Here is a 15003-nt window from a genome sequence, read left to right as displayed (position 1 = left end):
TCTTCTACTCATTAAAGATTTTTGTGTAAGTTGATTCCATCACTTTGGAGATTGATCATCTACTGTCTGCATTTGTTCAGGATATAACCCAGGGGTGGGGAACATCTGGCCCATCGGCTGTATAAGGCCCTGGAAATCATTTGGTCTGGCCCTGGCAAGGCATTAGGAGTGAGTTAATTAAATGTTTGACCAAATATAGCAGGCTAATTTTTAAGTTGACAATATTGTTTGACCCACAAATGATGTTATAAATATCCAAATGGCCCTTGGCAGAAAATAGGTTCCCCACCCCTGATATAACCAGAAAGGACTTGGTATGCAAGGCTCTGTGCTTGAAAATCTGATTTCTTACAGTGAGGATTTTATTGATCTTCTCTCAAAAACTATGTACCTTATCTGGGGCTTTTCATTCTGTGACCTTGGCAGGGACTATATGGTAGTTAAGTCTGGTGTGGGGAGCGGTCTCGGTTTGACAAGGTCCCGAGGAGACAGTCTTTCACAAGGTGGGCTGTCACACGCTCTATCCCACTAAAGTTCAAGTTACTGATTTAGCTTGCTAAATGCCAAATAAGCAGGAAAATTGTGCTGCAGCAATATAGCTTGTGAGAATAAGGAAGTAGTCTAGCTGAGCTTAGATCATCAAAGTCGGTCTCAGCCGCCGACTAAGACGAAGGATTGGAAAAAAGGAAGTTGGCTGAGACTGTTAAAGGAGATGCTTGCGCTGATTAAATCGAAAGTTGCTTAAGTTCTGCTAAAAGCATATGTAACCAGTGAATGTATAAAAAGACTGTGTGAAATAAACTCGGGGCTGCAGTCTTGAGCTGTCAGTCCTCCCGATCCCATCTTTGCGTCTGTCTCTTTTCTTAATCCTCACCCCCTTTCAGGTACTGTTCGACTGTAGTGCCGGCGGGCTCCGGCAGTCTGGGATTAAGCCTGCACACTTATGCTTTATGAATTAATATGGCCATGTAAAATATGCTTTGTATATGGAAATCATCTTCCTCAATTTGATGCTTTTACATAACGGAAGGTCTCTCTACCCACACGCAACAGCTGTGGAGTCAAGTTGCACAATGAATTTGACAAAATAATTATAGTATTATATAGAATAAATTTGCTTAAGCAGTAGATTGTAGATTCTCTTTTTAGCAGACATGTTAGGATGTTTCACCCCTCACATAGTTAAGTTAATGCACAAATATTGATCAAGACAAGAAATGGTAAGATCTGAAACTTCTGTGTTTAGGCTTAATTTTCATCTGTATACATTGGAGTAATGTTTCTGCTCTGGGTTGTTTGGGTTAAATAACATAAATAATTTAATAGTCTGGTATATAATAAGTGTTTACCAAAGTTTTATTTTCCCCAATTCTCTTGATTCTTAAGAGAAGGCATTCTTGTGAGCTTCCAGAGTAAGTTTGAGCAGAAATCAGACAGGTTATTCTTCACCTTTTTCCCCATAACTAAGAATCAAATAACAGTCATTGTCCTGAGCACACTTTGGTGTGTGTTTCCAGTGTTCCTAATTTTAAGGCTTATTTTCCTATCATTCATTATTTAAGTTTTACCGTATTAATTACACTCTGAACAAATTGAGAGATTTTTTAAAAAATTAATCCTCACCTGAGGATATTTTCCCATTGATTTTTAGAGAGAGAAACATCGATGTGAGAGAGACACATTGATTGGTTGCCTCCCGCCTGCGCCCAGACCATGGCCGGGGATCAAGCCTGCAACCTAGGTATGTGCCCTTGATTGGAATTGAACCCGGGACCATTCAGTTCATGGGCGGATGCTCTATCCACTTAGCAAAACCGGCGAGGGCGAGAGATTTTATTTTGGACAAGTCACTTAACGTCTCCACTGGAGAGACTTCATTCACATTTGCGCTGCTCGTGAATCACCAGTGTAGACATTCCCAGCATGTAAATGTGCTGTTGAGCGGCTTGTTATACTTTAGTTTCAGCAGTGGTTTTACTGAGTTTATAGTGATTAAGAGTACAGACTGCTTGTGTGACAGTCTTGGCTCAATTTTCTACCTTGAGCAAGTTTTTAAATCTTACTGGGCCTCATTTTCTGATTTATATAATACAGATCTGCCTTATAGGGTAGTGAGGATTCAATTAGTAGACTCAAAGGCTCAGGATACTTCCTAGCATGGAATACTAAAAACTGTTAACTATTGTTATTGTTTTTCTTAAAATGATGTTTTATATAATGTAGATTCTGAACTTCAGTCATTTTGTTGTGCCTTCCCATGGATAATGTACTGCCTTCAGTGAATAAAATAGTTTTTAAAATAGCTGTGGCCGAAACCGGTTTGGCTCAGTGGATGGAGCGTCGGCCTGCGGACTGAAGGGTCCCAGGTTCGATTCCGGTCAAGGGCATGTACCTGGGTTGCGGGCACATCCCCGGTGGGGGATGTGCAGGAGGCAGCTGATCGATGTTTCTCTCTCATCGATGTTTCTAACTCTCTATCCCTCTCCCTTCCTCTCTGTAAAAACTCAATAAAATATATTTAAAAAAAAAAATAAATAAAATAGCTGTGATTAAAACAGTATATTTCTCTTAAAGTACACAAAGTATTCACACCCTCAGCCAACCTAAGAAGCTTCCTTTGCAGATCTTTCTCTTTGCTCATTAAATTCACTCAGGTCACTTCCTGCTGTCAACATCCTAGATCAGATCTTTAATGCTGTTAGATGACTGCTAGCACAGTTTCACTCTTCTTCCTGTTCAAATATACTCTACATTCTGATGGCAGATTTTTTATGAAAGTGAAGATTACATTACTATCTGCTCAAAGCCTTCAGTGACTTTTCATTGATTAAAGTAAAAACAAATTTAGGTGTTTTGTATTCAGGAGCCTGTATGTAGCCTTATGCTTATGTACCAAACTGCACTCCTCACTAAACCCAGTTGTGTTTTCCTTTGCCTTGCCCTCCACACTTCCCTCAGCCAGGATACGCTTTCTCTACCATCAACATCCATTTGGAAGGCTCATCTCCAGCACTGTGTTTTCTGAGAAGCCTACTCCAAGCCTCCTACCTGGGGGTGATCACTCCCCCTTCTTACCCAACTTTTCAACCCTTCCAACTTTTCAAGCTGTGAGACTAGTTTTTATACACTGCTTTATGGTTATGCTCTGTAGACTGAATTCTTTCATATGTTTCATGTATAGTGTGGTTACCTATTTGAAAAACAGACTTGCTCGAGTTTCTTCCATTACTGTTTTCTTATTCTTATTTACAGTCATTTTATTTTAATTTCTTCTGTTGCCTAAGCCTTTTATTATTTTCACTGGGATAACAAAAATACAAGAGAAATGTTCCCAAGTCAGTCTACCAAAATGGCATTCCAGAAAAAGAGTATTTCCTCCTGTGTTCTCCCTGTTGAAACTCTTTCTCTGGCTAATTGGTAATTTGAAGTTCTGAGTCATTCTCATTAAGAGAGGTTATTTTCAAATAGTAACATAATTGACAAAGCTCTTTGTTATTGATGCCTTTCTGGTATTGGTGATTATTAAAAAATAAAAATGAAACTTTTCTATATTATTTCATATTATTTTTAACAAAAATATATTTGTGCGTTAAATGTTTTGGTAGAGTTTAACATCTTGATCCTTTTTATAGCCTTATAGACAGCTTTTTGTTGGACTCAGCTCCTCTCAATGTAACTATGTCCCCTACCGGAGACTTTCTGGCCACTTCCCACGTGGACCACCTTGGAATTTATCTATGGTGAGTTCATTCATATAGTTCTGTTTGGGGTAAGGAGGAGAAGGAAGATGATATTGTCAGACAACCATAGTTGCTAACTAACCTTTTTTTTTTCTAATTTATAAAATGGAAATGTCACATTGTTGACAGGGTTAATTTACCATAAGTTTATGGCTGATTCAACATCTGCTTGATAATTTAGATACCTTTGTTCAACCACACAATTGATTTTTATCTGTTATCTTATTTAGCTTTTATTTTGCAAAAAGGATATGTGAATTTTAAAATGTTAGAAAAATGGGAGTCCCTAGCCAGGTTCTGGCCCTCCTGCTACTACCCCAATACTGCTTTATAACCTTAGTGAGTCACCTGTCAACTTCAGACTACTTTATCTATAAGGCATTGTTTGGGAAGGATGCTTGCTAAGATCATTCTAGTTACATAACTCTTCACACCCAACTCCATTGTGACGAACATGTAAGAGGTCAAGGTAGATGGTCCATCATCTGGGCCGAGAAAAAGTGCTGGGTATTTCCTAGGGTCAGATGTCTATGTCTTTTAACTGTTATTAATTATTGAGGAAGAGAAAAAAAAGTACCTTTTTTTTCTAATTATAAAATTTTCTAATTAAATTTTTATGACACACAAAAAAATTCAGTATGCAATTGAAATACACTCTGGCCACCTTAATAAGCAAAATGGAGTATCTCCTGGAATCTGTGAGACTTGAATAATCAAGATAAGAGAAGAATAGTAGCTGTGGGACCTTAGCAGCTATGTAGTACCACTATTCATATAGCTCAGAACCTGATTTCCCCAACTTTTATTTTTCATTCTAAATTCATAATGTATGGAAAACAGAATCTGATTAACTCACTTTGGGATAGGAAGCTACATCTTGATTAGTCATCCAAGGTCATGTGTAGGGTCAAGGTAGCAGAAACATGGCCACTTAGAGGGCCATTCTAGGGAAGGAGAAATCCATGACTGTTTACAGTCTCAAGGATCTGATTATCTTATTCTGTGTCTGACTTAACTCTCTGAGTCTGTCCTTCCTTCAGTTAGGTATTATGTTCTTAACTGAAGGTTGACAATTGTCAAAACAATATAAAGACAAGGAGATTATGTTACTTTATAAAAGTACTCCCTAGTACTGATCTCTCAAATACTTTTGTGTACTACATTAGTAATGTTTATGCACAGCTTTCTTGTGGTAACATCTATGACATGAATCAAGGCATTTTCAAATTAATACTATTTTATTTATTTTTGAGGTTGTTTTTAAGTTGTACGTGATTGGAATCTGTATCCAAATTCAAGATTGTAGAGTAATTGAAGTTTTTCTGTTTGTTTTTTTAGACCAGTAATTGAAGTTTTTCCCAAAAAACCTGTATTTTTAAGTTTTAAAATATGGCTTGTGTTTTTATTTCTCAGGTCCAATATTTCCCTGTATTCAGTTGTTTCATTACGGCCACTTCCCACAGATTATGTTCCTTCAGTAGTGATGCTTCCTGGAACTTGTCAAACCGAAGGTAATCAGAAAATAGTAATTTTTTGAAGTGTAATATCATAAACCAAACATGGGCGTATTGCTATTGAAGGCAGAGTTTAATGGATTCAATCGAAGTATTTAACTGATATGAAATATTTTGAATGACTTCATAAATTTTTTACAAAAATGTGATTGATAAGATTATCAATTGGTAATCTGTTGGTATTAGGGAGAAGTGTTTTAGGTCTTGTGATGGGAGTTATAGTTAATATGAGAAGATGAGGAAATTAAGAGTTTACAAATCTACATTGAGTAAATGTGTTATGAAATACTAATGGATTTGGTCTGAATTAAATTTCTTTTACATGATAAAAATATTGTGTGTTAATTTTTTTTTACCCCCAAATTTTTGTTTTCAGATGTAGAATTATCAGAAGAAACCATAGAGCCAAGTGATGAAATGATAGAGTATGATTCCCCAGAACAGTTGAATGAGCAGTTGGTGACTCTATCCCTCCTTCCTGAATCACGGTGGAAAAACCTTCTTAATCTTGATGTTATTAAGGTACTATTATAGTACACTGAATATTCACCCCTAAAGACACATTCCAGAAGCATTTTCTTTAGTAGAAATAGCTTCCCCTACTTTGAGAGATTTAGGAGGAACAGTTAATACTTAAGAGCATGCCATTTAGTTGAATCCTATTTAATCTAGTGTGATTATCACAGAATTCTCTTTATATGTATTAATTTTGAGAGCATTCAGCAGACCTTTGGATACAGCAGAAGTACAGCCTACAACTGCAGAGCTATTATAAATTTGATGTTTTTAATCCAGCCTCTAAACTACTTTTTTGACTTCTTTTTTTTTTTAATTTCTTGATTAAGTTATTACATATGTGTCCTTATCCCCACATTACGCGCCCTCCCCCACACCCCCTAGTTTCTAAAACAAGAAAAAAATACTGCCACCACATGTGGTATCTATCACTAGTCATTTGGAAACGAAAAGACTTTCACTAGTCTTTTTAAAATTAAGCTTCAACTACCATTTATTATTCTATATGCTACTCTGCCAACTATAAGAAGATGTTTAGAGCTTGCAGTGTTGGATCCAGGCATGTAAGTTAAAAAGAACTAGGTACTAGGTAATGTCCCGTGACAGTGCCAATGAAAAAAACCTGGTCCCTTTGTATTTGAGGAAATTATAATTTTACATGAAAAATAGATAATATATTAGTGTTTTTCAAAGCATGTTTCATGATCCTCATTTGTGAGTAGTGAAAACAATTGAGAGGACTAGACTAGAGTAGAAAATTTTAGAGGCCATCCTGTGATAATGCTAAGCATTGATTATTGAAGCTTGGTTTGGTTAGATAAACACATACATTCACTAGAGGTCATATGCATGCTAAGTTATATTGTGGGCTGGCCATAAAAAAAGTGTAAGGACATCGATAACTATGACAAAGTAGTAAGTTTTTTTGTAACCAATAACTTAGTACCCAAACGAATATGAGTGTCTTGGGTAAGGAAAGTTTTCACATGTTAATTTCCTCAAAGCTGTTGCCCAATCTGTCAGCTAAAGGTAGTGCTCCAAGGACTAGCTTTAAAAACGACGCATGAAAAAGTATAAGTAGTAAATGAGTGTGAAGGGAGCAATCAGAGTAATGCCCAATTAATGAGCTAAGTTTTTGGACTACTCTGTTCCTTGCTAAGACATAGTTTGTTCTGCGTAAAAACTTAAATATAAACCTGAGTGAATGATTTTATGAGAGAAGTGCTCACTTCCAATATTTTTACATCCTACTGAATGAAAAAAGTTAGAATTTTATATTTGTTTTGTGGCAGTTTTTCTACTTTTGGTTTTCCGTAGGAGATAGATAATCTCCAGAGCGCTGTGGAACTCCTCCAAAAGCCTTTTATTTTTATTTACAGTTCAGGGACTGTCTCCCTTATCACTCTGTAACAGAGAGTTAGAAGTGAAACTGTGACTCTTACTCCTCTACCATCTCAAAGAAGGGCTGTGCTTACCCTGTAATTTAGCAGCACTTTATCCTGTTTTCAAGTAGTAGCTTTTTTTTATTCCATTCCTCCTTAAAGCCACCAATATCCCTAGCTTTCTTTCAAAAAGCAAATCTCCCTAAGGTTGCAGAGCTCCTGGAATGGAAGAGAAATAGTGGGAGGTAAAATTGTGAGACCCCTTTATCAGGCAGTTTACCATACAAAGGCTCTTCATCAAATGTTCTTGAGATAGTGATGTGTAGCGTGTAGTCATCAAAACTAAATTCTGTCGGTGGGAAATCTGATAGTGGTTTTCCTGATTGAATTTTACTAACACTTGAAACATTTTATAAACAGGCAATAGTATTCTCTTGCTTCTTAAAAACACAGATTACTAAGGAAAAATAAAAATTTTAACAAAGTAGAAGAATTAGGGATACGTTTCACAAAAAATATTACACCTAATTACTTCTAAAGGCTCTGGGCTCGGGGAAAATATTGAGCATTTGTAAATTTTGCTTTCTAGCCCATTTTGATAAAAAGTTTGTATTTTAATATTAAAGAATTTCAAAAGTGATTATTATTTCTTCACCTAAATATTCATGTTTCAGGAAAATGAGGTTTGTTTGTCCTGGGGCTTCTCCTGAACCCCGTCATTTCCCTTCTGCCTTATTCGCAGGGGTTCTGGAGGTTTGCATTGGGAAACCCATTTTAAAGATATCTGTGATATTGATTGATGGGATTTTATTTTAACATTCTAATCTGAAAAATTTTCATTCCTTTTTGTTACTTTTTGGACTTTTTAAAAAAATTTATTGAGAATTAAATATTAGTAACTGCTAGCCAGATGATTACTTGCTCATCTTTTTATTTTTTTCTCTTAATCAGAAAAAGAATAAACCAAAGGAACCTCCCAAAGTACCCAAGTCAGTACCATTTTTTATACCAACAGTTCCTGGCCTTGTACCCAGATATGCTGCGCCCGAACAAAATAATGATCCACAGCAGGTAAAAATCAAATTGGAGCATTCTAAGTATGTGGGGGGTGTGTTCTGTATTATACAGTTGTAGTGTGTGTGTTTTTTACCAACACCCAGTTTTATGCATATAGAGTAAATTAATGGTAGCTTTTAATTATAGACTATACATATTTTTCCTTACAATTGTGTTCTTTGAATAATGTGTATTTATTTTTTTAAGTCTAAAGTGGTAAATCTTGGAATTTTGGCTCAAAAATCAGATTTCTTCTTGAAACTTGAAGAAGGACTCGTGAATAATAAATGTAAGTTAATTATAAAAAATTATAAAATATTTACCAAGTATTTTTAGCTTATTTTACTTTCTATGAAAAGAAATTGAGTGAACTATTAGCAGGTTTCTCAGTAGCTAAAAGAAGATAGTAAGAACTAAAAGGGTTGAAACTTGGGTTTTACTCTGAAGTAACTTTAGCTTTTCTACTGTTATATTAAACTAGAGGCCCAATGCATGAAATTCATGCAAGAAAAGGCCTTCCTTCCCCCAGCTGCCGGCACTGGTTTCCCTCACACCCAGGACCCAGGCTAGCTTCCCTCCAGCCCTGGTTTCATCCAGAAGGACGTCTAGCCTAATTAGCATAATACCCTTTTATTATTATAGTTGAGTGACACTAAACTAAGATGATATTGATATTAGAATAGTCTTGAAAATATTCACACTTTTTACATGGAAAATTAGATTTTTTTCTAATGCTTTTGTTTTTATTTACAAAAACAGTTTGCCATACAGTTTGGGAATATAACAGAGACTTTTGTCTTCAATGATTTTAGATATTCCCAAATTATCTCATCAAAAGATAATTTTAAAATTTATTGAGTTTGTTAATAGTAGATCTATCTTTTTGAAAGCTATAGTCTGTAGCTAGTAATGATAAACAATAAGAGCTGTAAGGAATTACAAAATCACAATCACTCTCTTATTTGATTTATCCTCCTGTTGTCTGTTCCAAATGCTTTTGTTTTTGTACCAAAATTACTCGAGTCCACATTTGCAAAGTCAAAGAATGGTACTGATGACTGAAGAACAGCAAGCTCATAAAAGGAGTTTTACTTTGGGGGTGGGAGACAAAGAAGGGAAGCACTAGTGTAGTTTTGTATTTTTAGTAATTTTTATTATATTGCTCTCATTATTTGTACTGGTTTTATTTAATTTGGTTTATTCTACTACTTAACAGAAAAAAATTAATCCACAGAGAGAATTTCCTGTGCAATTTATGTATATGTTGCTTGGGGTATGAAATGGAAAAAGTAGTTTCCTAAGTAAACTGATGTAGGTAATAACTGGATTCTTTTTAAAACTTAATACAGATGATGCTGCTCTTAACCTTCTGAAAGAATTAGGTCCATCGGCAATTGAAACAGAGCTGCGGAGCTTGTCTCCTGAATGTGGTGGGTCTGTAGAAGTTATGCAGAGTTTCTTAAAAATGATCGGATTGATGTTGGACCGAAAGCGTGATTTTGAGTTAGCCCAGGCATACCTTGCATTGTTTCTAAAGGTAAGTCTAATGTAAGACAGTACTTCCCAGCTTGCCTTCCTCTGAAGCAATGTTGTCTCATTGCACTTTCTGCAGAGATGGAAATGTTCTATGCCTGTGCTGCCCAGCATGGCAGCCATTTGTCTGTCACATGTGGCTACTGAGCACTTAAATGTGGCTGATGTGACTGGAGAAGTGGAACTTTTTATTTTATGGGAATTTAATTAAATGTAAACAGTCACCTGTACCTCCTGACTACCATACTGGGCATCTGGACTACACAGCTTTGTAGTTTTTAATTTAATTTCATTATTTATTTATTTAAATTTTTTATTCAGCAGAATTTTGACTCAACTCTGAATTTTCTATGACATCTATTAACTTTTTAAAGTAGTTACATTTTGGCTGTTTTTCTGTGATCATGAAGAGAAAGTCAGGTTTATATTCATTTTTTGCATTTTTTTTCTATGCTGAGGTAAAAATACTTTTCTCTTGGTTGAAGGAGTTTCAAGTGATTTGGCAATAACAGAGTTGCTATCATGACTAATATAATGGAGGACTCATGTTAATTTCAATGGTATAATGGATTGAAGGAGGTAGATAATGCTCATTTTTCAATGATAGATATGATTTTTCATCAATATATAAAATCTTTTCACTTGATCTGATTATTTAAAATTATTTAAAAAGTAGATACTTAGTTGATAGCATGTGGGATGAAAAAAATTGAAATTCCACTAATAGTTTCTATATCCTTTCCCCCAAAAAATAAAAAGTTACTTAAATCTTTAGAAAACAAAGAGCCCATCTGCATGTATTACCAGTGGGTTACAATCGAAGGAGAAACTTAAAGAAGCACAGAAAAAGGATTTAGTGTAAGATCTATGTCCTGTTTCCGGGCCTATTTGAGGACTATTCTTAGTGGAGGGGAATGAGGACCACTTCATTTCTGCTAAGGGTGTGACATGTAAGACAGTTAAAGGAACTCAAACTAAGGAAAGTTTGATAGAGGACAGGGAAATGGGAGATGGTAACAAATCAGCAGTTAAGAAAAAAATATTCAGAATGGATGGTGTCTTCTGACATTCCTTAGTAAAAAAGTTGAGTCCAGAATAAACAAAATTTAATTTTCTTAAATATTCAACTATTTTTTTTTCTTCAGTTACACCTTAAAATGCTTCCTTCAGAGCCAAAACTTCTAGAAGAAATGACACAGTTGTCATCCCAGGTGGAAGAAAACTGGATTCATTTGCAATCACTCTTCAATCAAAGCATGTGCATTTTAAATTATATAAAAAGTGCTTTGTTACAATAAAAATAAATTTGTGACTTTTATAAACCAAAGACTTTTATATTAAATGGGTTCAGTTTAACTCATATTTTGTTTTTCAAGTTTCGTTGTAAGAGAAAATAAAAGTAGCATTACTGACTAGTCAGTCATTTTCCACTTAAAAGATAAATACTTTCTTGAAATAAAATTATACCAGCCTTTCTTTTTAAAAACTTAAAGAATCCACTCAAATAATTTATTTTCTGAGCCTCTTCACATTAGTTACTTAGGTATGACTTTTTTAAAAATTGTCATCACAAGCTCCTGTTTTTTTGAATATTTGTAGTATGTAAGAGATTCTGGATATTTCATGTAAAATGTTGCTTAATCATGTTGAAGATAAAACTGATCTATAATCCTATATAATAAAAGGCTAATATGCAAATCGACCCAAACAGCAGAACAACCGGTCGCTATGATGCGCACTGACCACCAGGGGACAGGCGCTCAATGCAGGAGATGCCCCCTGGTGGTCAGTGCACTCCCACAGGGGGAGTACCGGTTGGCCAGAAGCCGGGCTCATGGCGAGCGCAGCGTTAGTGGCGAGAGCCTCTCCCACCTCCACCATAGTGCTAAGGAGCAGCAAGCTGAGCAGTAAGGAGCAGCGAGAGGGGGGGAGGGGAGGCGGACTGCCAGAGGGATGTCTGACTGATGTTTTAGCAGGGGAGCGGGCCTAAGTCATCAGTCGGACATCCCCTGAGGGCTCCCGGAATGCCTGGGAGAGGGTGCAGGCCAGGCTGAGGGACCACCTCCCCCACCCCCAACCCCGCTCCGAGTTCACAAATTTCATGCACTGGGCCTCTGGTACAGTTATGAAAGCACCTTTATGATATGAAGTAAAAAGGTGTGTTTCCTTTCTTGGTGGCCTTTGCTGAACATGGGGATCATTGATTCTTAGAGCTGGGAGGCTGTCAGACATTAGTGCAGCCCTCTTGTAATCAGAGGAGGAATCTGCTAATGTCAGCGTGGGACCTCAGCGTCAGAGCCAGGTTTTCTAGCACTGCCATAGTGCTCTCTCCACTGTAGCCTTTCTAAATGTTCTTTTAGGAATGTGAGAGGCACTTTGACTTGGCAAATTGCTGTAGGAGACAGTTGAACAGATACCTAAGATAGATGAGGGAAATTCCAAATTCCATTGAAGATATCCTTCAAAGGTTTTTCTTCCTTACTGATGACCTCTTTATTTAGCAAGAAACTGCTGACTCAACTTTTCTCTCATCACCATTGTGAAACCAGATAGCTCTGGCAATTCCTCCTTTCTCACCATTATTTTCCTTTCATGGTTCAAAACTCTAGCAATACGTGAATTAAAAATAAGCAGTTCTTAAAAGCACAGTGCTCTAAAAACAATTTTTAGCCCTAGCTGGTTTGGCTCAGTGGATAGAGTATTGGCCTGGGGACTGAAGGGTCCTGGGTTCGATTCTGCAAGGGCACATGCCTAGTGGGGTTCATGCAGGAAGCAGCCAATCAATGGTTCTCATCATTGATGTTTCTATCCCTCTCCCTCTCTAAAATAAATAAAAATATATTTTAAAAAGTAAAGTAAAAACAATTTTTAGTTTACATACTTAAAAGTAGTGTAATTCACAAAATTCACCTGGTTGTATTTGAATGCCAATTATCATCATTCTCATTAGGGTAAGAAGGTTTTACAGAATAATCTCCAGAAGGAACAGTCCTCACAAGGAGTTGTCAGTGATAACTTACATCAGGCATGTAGTTTAATTGTATAAGGTAGAATTAGTAAACTGCTAAAGAAATAAGCCAATCTAGTTTTATGTTCTTGTTATTCTTTTAGAAGTGTGTATAAACTTAAAGCCACTGATCAAAATATTAATAATGACTTAAGTTCTAACTTTAGAAACTGTATTTCCCTCTGGTCCAATACTATATTCTAAAATTGTGGCAAAATTCCAAAATATAAGCATGTACCATGTGAAAATTATAAATGACTGAAACAAGAGGTCTAAACTGAAATTGTATTGCTTTTATAATACTTGAACTGAATTTTTTTTCTCTTCAAATGAGAATACAGAAGTTGGGTGTTTTTATTTGAGGTATTGTTTTATTTAGACAGCATTACATCCTCATTTTTAGGTACTCTAGAATCTTTCCTGTGTGTTTGTCATCAGGGGAGGGAGAAAGAAGGAAATACAAAGTATAATTTGTGTGTATATTTTTTTCTGAAAATGCATGTCTTTGCATATTGCTTTTCAAAATTTAAATTACAAATGTATTATATGGCATTTTACTTGTAAAAACATCAGAGACAGTTCTATATTTTTACATTGACCTTCAATCTCAATACTCTTCCTAGAAGTAACACTTGTTGACTTTCCATCTATACCTTTTTCTATGAATGTATATAGATATTATATATAGCCACATGAAACAAAATGTGTGTAATTCTTGTTTTTTACATAAATATATATATATCATTCAGCAACTTTTCTACTTGGTATCTTTTATTTCATTACAATCATACCTCTTTTGTATAGTAGTCCACAATCTATATAGCCTATAATGGAAACTTAGGTTAGATTTCTTTTCCTTTTTTTCTAATAACTAACAGTGCTGAAAGAATGTCATCCTGTATTATTCTCTCTGCATATAAGATTTGTCTGGGTACATATACACAATGAAATACTACTCAGCCATAACAAAAAAGGAATCTTACCTTTTATGACAGCATGGATCAACCTAGAGTATTATCCTAAGTGAAATAAGTCAGAGGAAGACAAAAACCATATGATTTTACTTATATGTGGAATCTACAGAACAAACTAAAATAGAAACAGACTCATACAGAGAACAGTTGACAGAGGGGAAGGGGCTTGGGGGTCTCAATGAAAAAGGTGAAGTGCTTAAGTAGAAATAGATAGTTATAGAAATGTAAATTACAGCATAGAGATTATAGTTAATATGATAACTATTTGTGTGGGGCTAGATGGGTACTTGAAGTAGGAGGACCACTTTGTACACAATTGTTTAATCCCTGCTGTACACATGAAACTAATACAAAAAAATATTGAACATAAACTGTAATCTATAATAATAAAAGCATAATATGCTAATTAGACTGGACATCCTTCCAGACAAAGCCGGGCTATGAGGGAAGCCCAGGTCCTGGGTGCCAGAGGGAAACCGGTGCTGGCAGTCGGGGGAAGGAAGGCCTACTCTTGCATGAATTTCATGCATCAGGCCTCTAGTCAAAAAATAAAAAGTTAAAAGATTTCTCTGTAGTATATGCTTAGCTTTTGAATGGGTGGGCCAGAGCTAGGCAGTTTTAATCTGAGAGATACTTCAGTTGGCTTCTAAAATGACTATTAACATTTTATAGTTTCTCCTCAGCAATAATGAGTACCTGCTCCCCATATCATTAAGGATATTAAATTTTTAAATATTTTATTAATCTAAAGGGTGAAAACTTATTTTTATTGTTTTAATGTAAAAATTTCTGATGGAGTGAGAATGGGTATCTTTACTATGTTTATTGTAGAGCATTCTATTTCTCATGTGAATTATCTTTTATACTGCTGATTTTTCTATTGAATGATTTGTCTTTTCATCTCATGGGTTTGTTAGGAGTTTTTCACATAGTTTAGATATTCTTTGACGTCTGTTAGTGTTAGTCTCGGTTACTTGTCTTTAACTTACGGTATCTTTTTTGTAGATGTTTTATATTTATATATAGTCAAATTGATAAATCTTACGGCATTTCAAAATATAAAGCATATTCTGTATTTTCTAAGACATCTATTATTTTTGCATCTAGATCTTCATCTGGAATTGAATTTTGTAAAGAGTGTAAGATACAGAGCTACTTTTATTCAAAAGTCCAAAATCTATTTTCCAAAGTCCATTCTTTCTTTACTCACTGATTTGAAATCAGTTTTATTATGTGCTAAATTCTTTAATTGATATCTCTAATAAATAATGTATTGCTTTT

The 15003-nt window shown here is 35.5% G+C and overlaps 1 protein-coding gene across 1 annotated transcript in view; it reads left to right on the top strand.

Moving 5' to 3' along the window:
- WDR36 (WD repeat domain 36) overlaps nucleotides 1-11101 on the top strand; it is a 46219-nt gene extending 35118 nt beyond the window's left edge. Inside the window, exons 17-23 of the mRNA XM_006081164.3 lie at nucleotides 3633-3740; nucleotides 5154-5251; nucleotides 5631-5776; nucleotides 8104-8223; nucleotides 8416-8497; nucleotides 9558-9745; nucleotides 10887-11101. Of these exons, the coding sequence (XP_006081226.1) occupies nucleotides 3633-3740; nucleotides 5154-5251; nucleotides 5631-5776; nucleotides 8104-8223; nucleotides 8416-8497; nucleotides 9558-9745; nucleotides 10887-11039 (895 nt within the window). The 3' untranslated portion in view covers nucleotides 11040-11101. The remainder of the gene's footprint in view (nucleotides 1-3632; nucleotides 3741-5153; nucleotides 5252-5630; nucleotides 5777-8103; nucleotides 8224-8415; nucleotides 8498-9557; nucleotides 9746-10886) is intronic.
- Nucleotides 11102-15003: the final 3902 nt, after the last annotated feature.

This window comes from Myotis lucifugus, unplaced genomic scaffold (assembly GCF_000147115.1).
Source record: "Myotis lucifugus unplaced genomic scaffold, Myoluc2.0 scaffold_0, whole genome shotgun sequence".
In the NCBI taxonomy this organism is placed as follows: domain Eukaryota; kingdom Metazoa; phylum Chordata; class Mammalia; order Chiroptera; family Vespertilionidae; genus Myotis; species Myotis lucifugus.
This window is presented reverse-complemented; position numbering and strand designations above follow the sequence as displayed.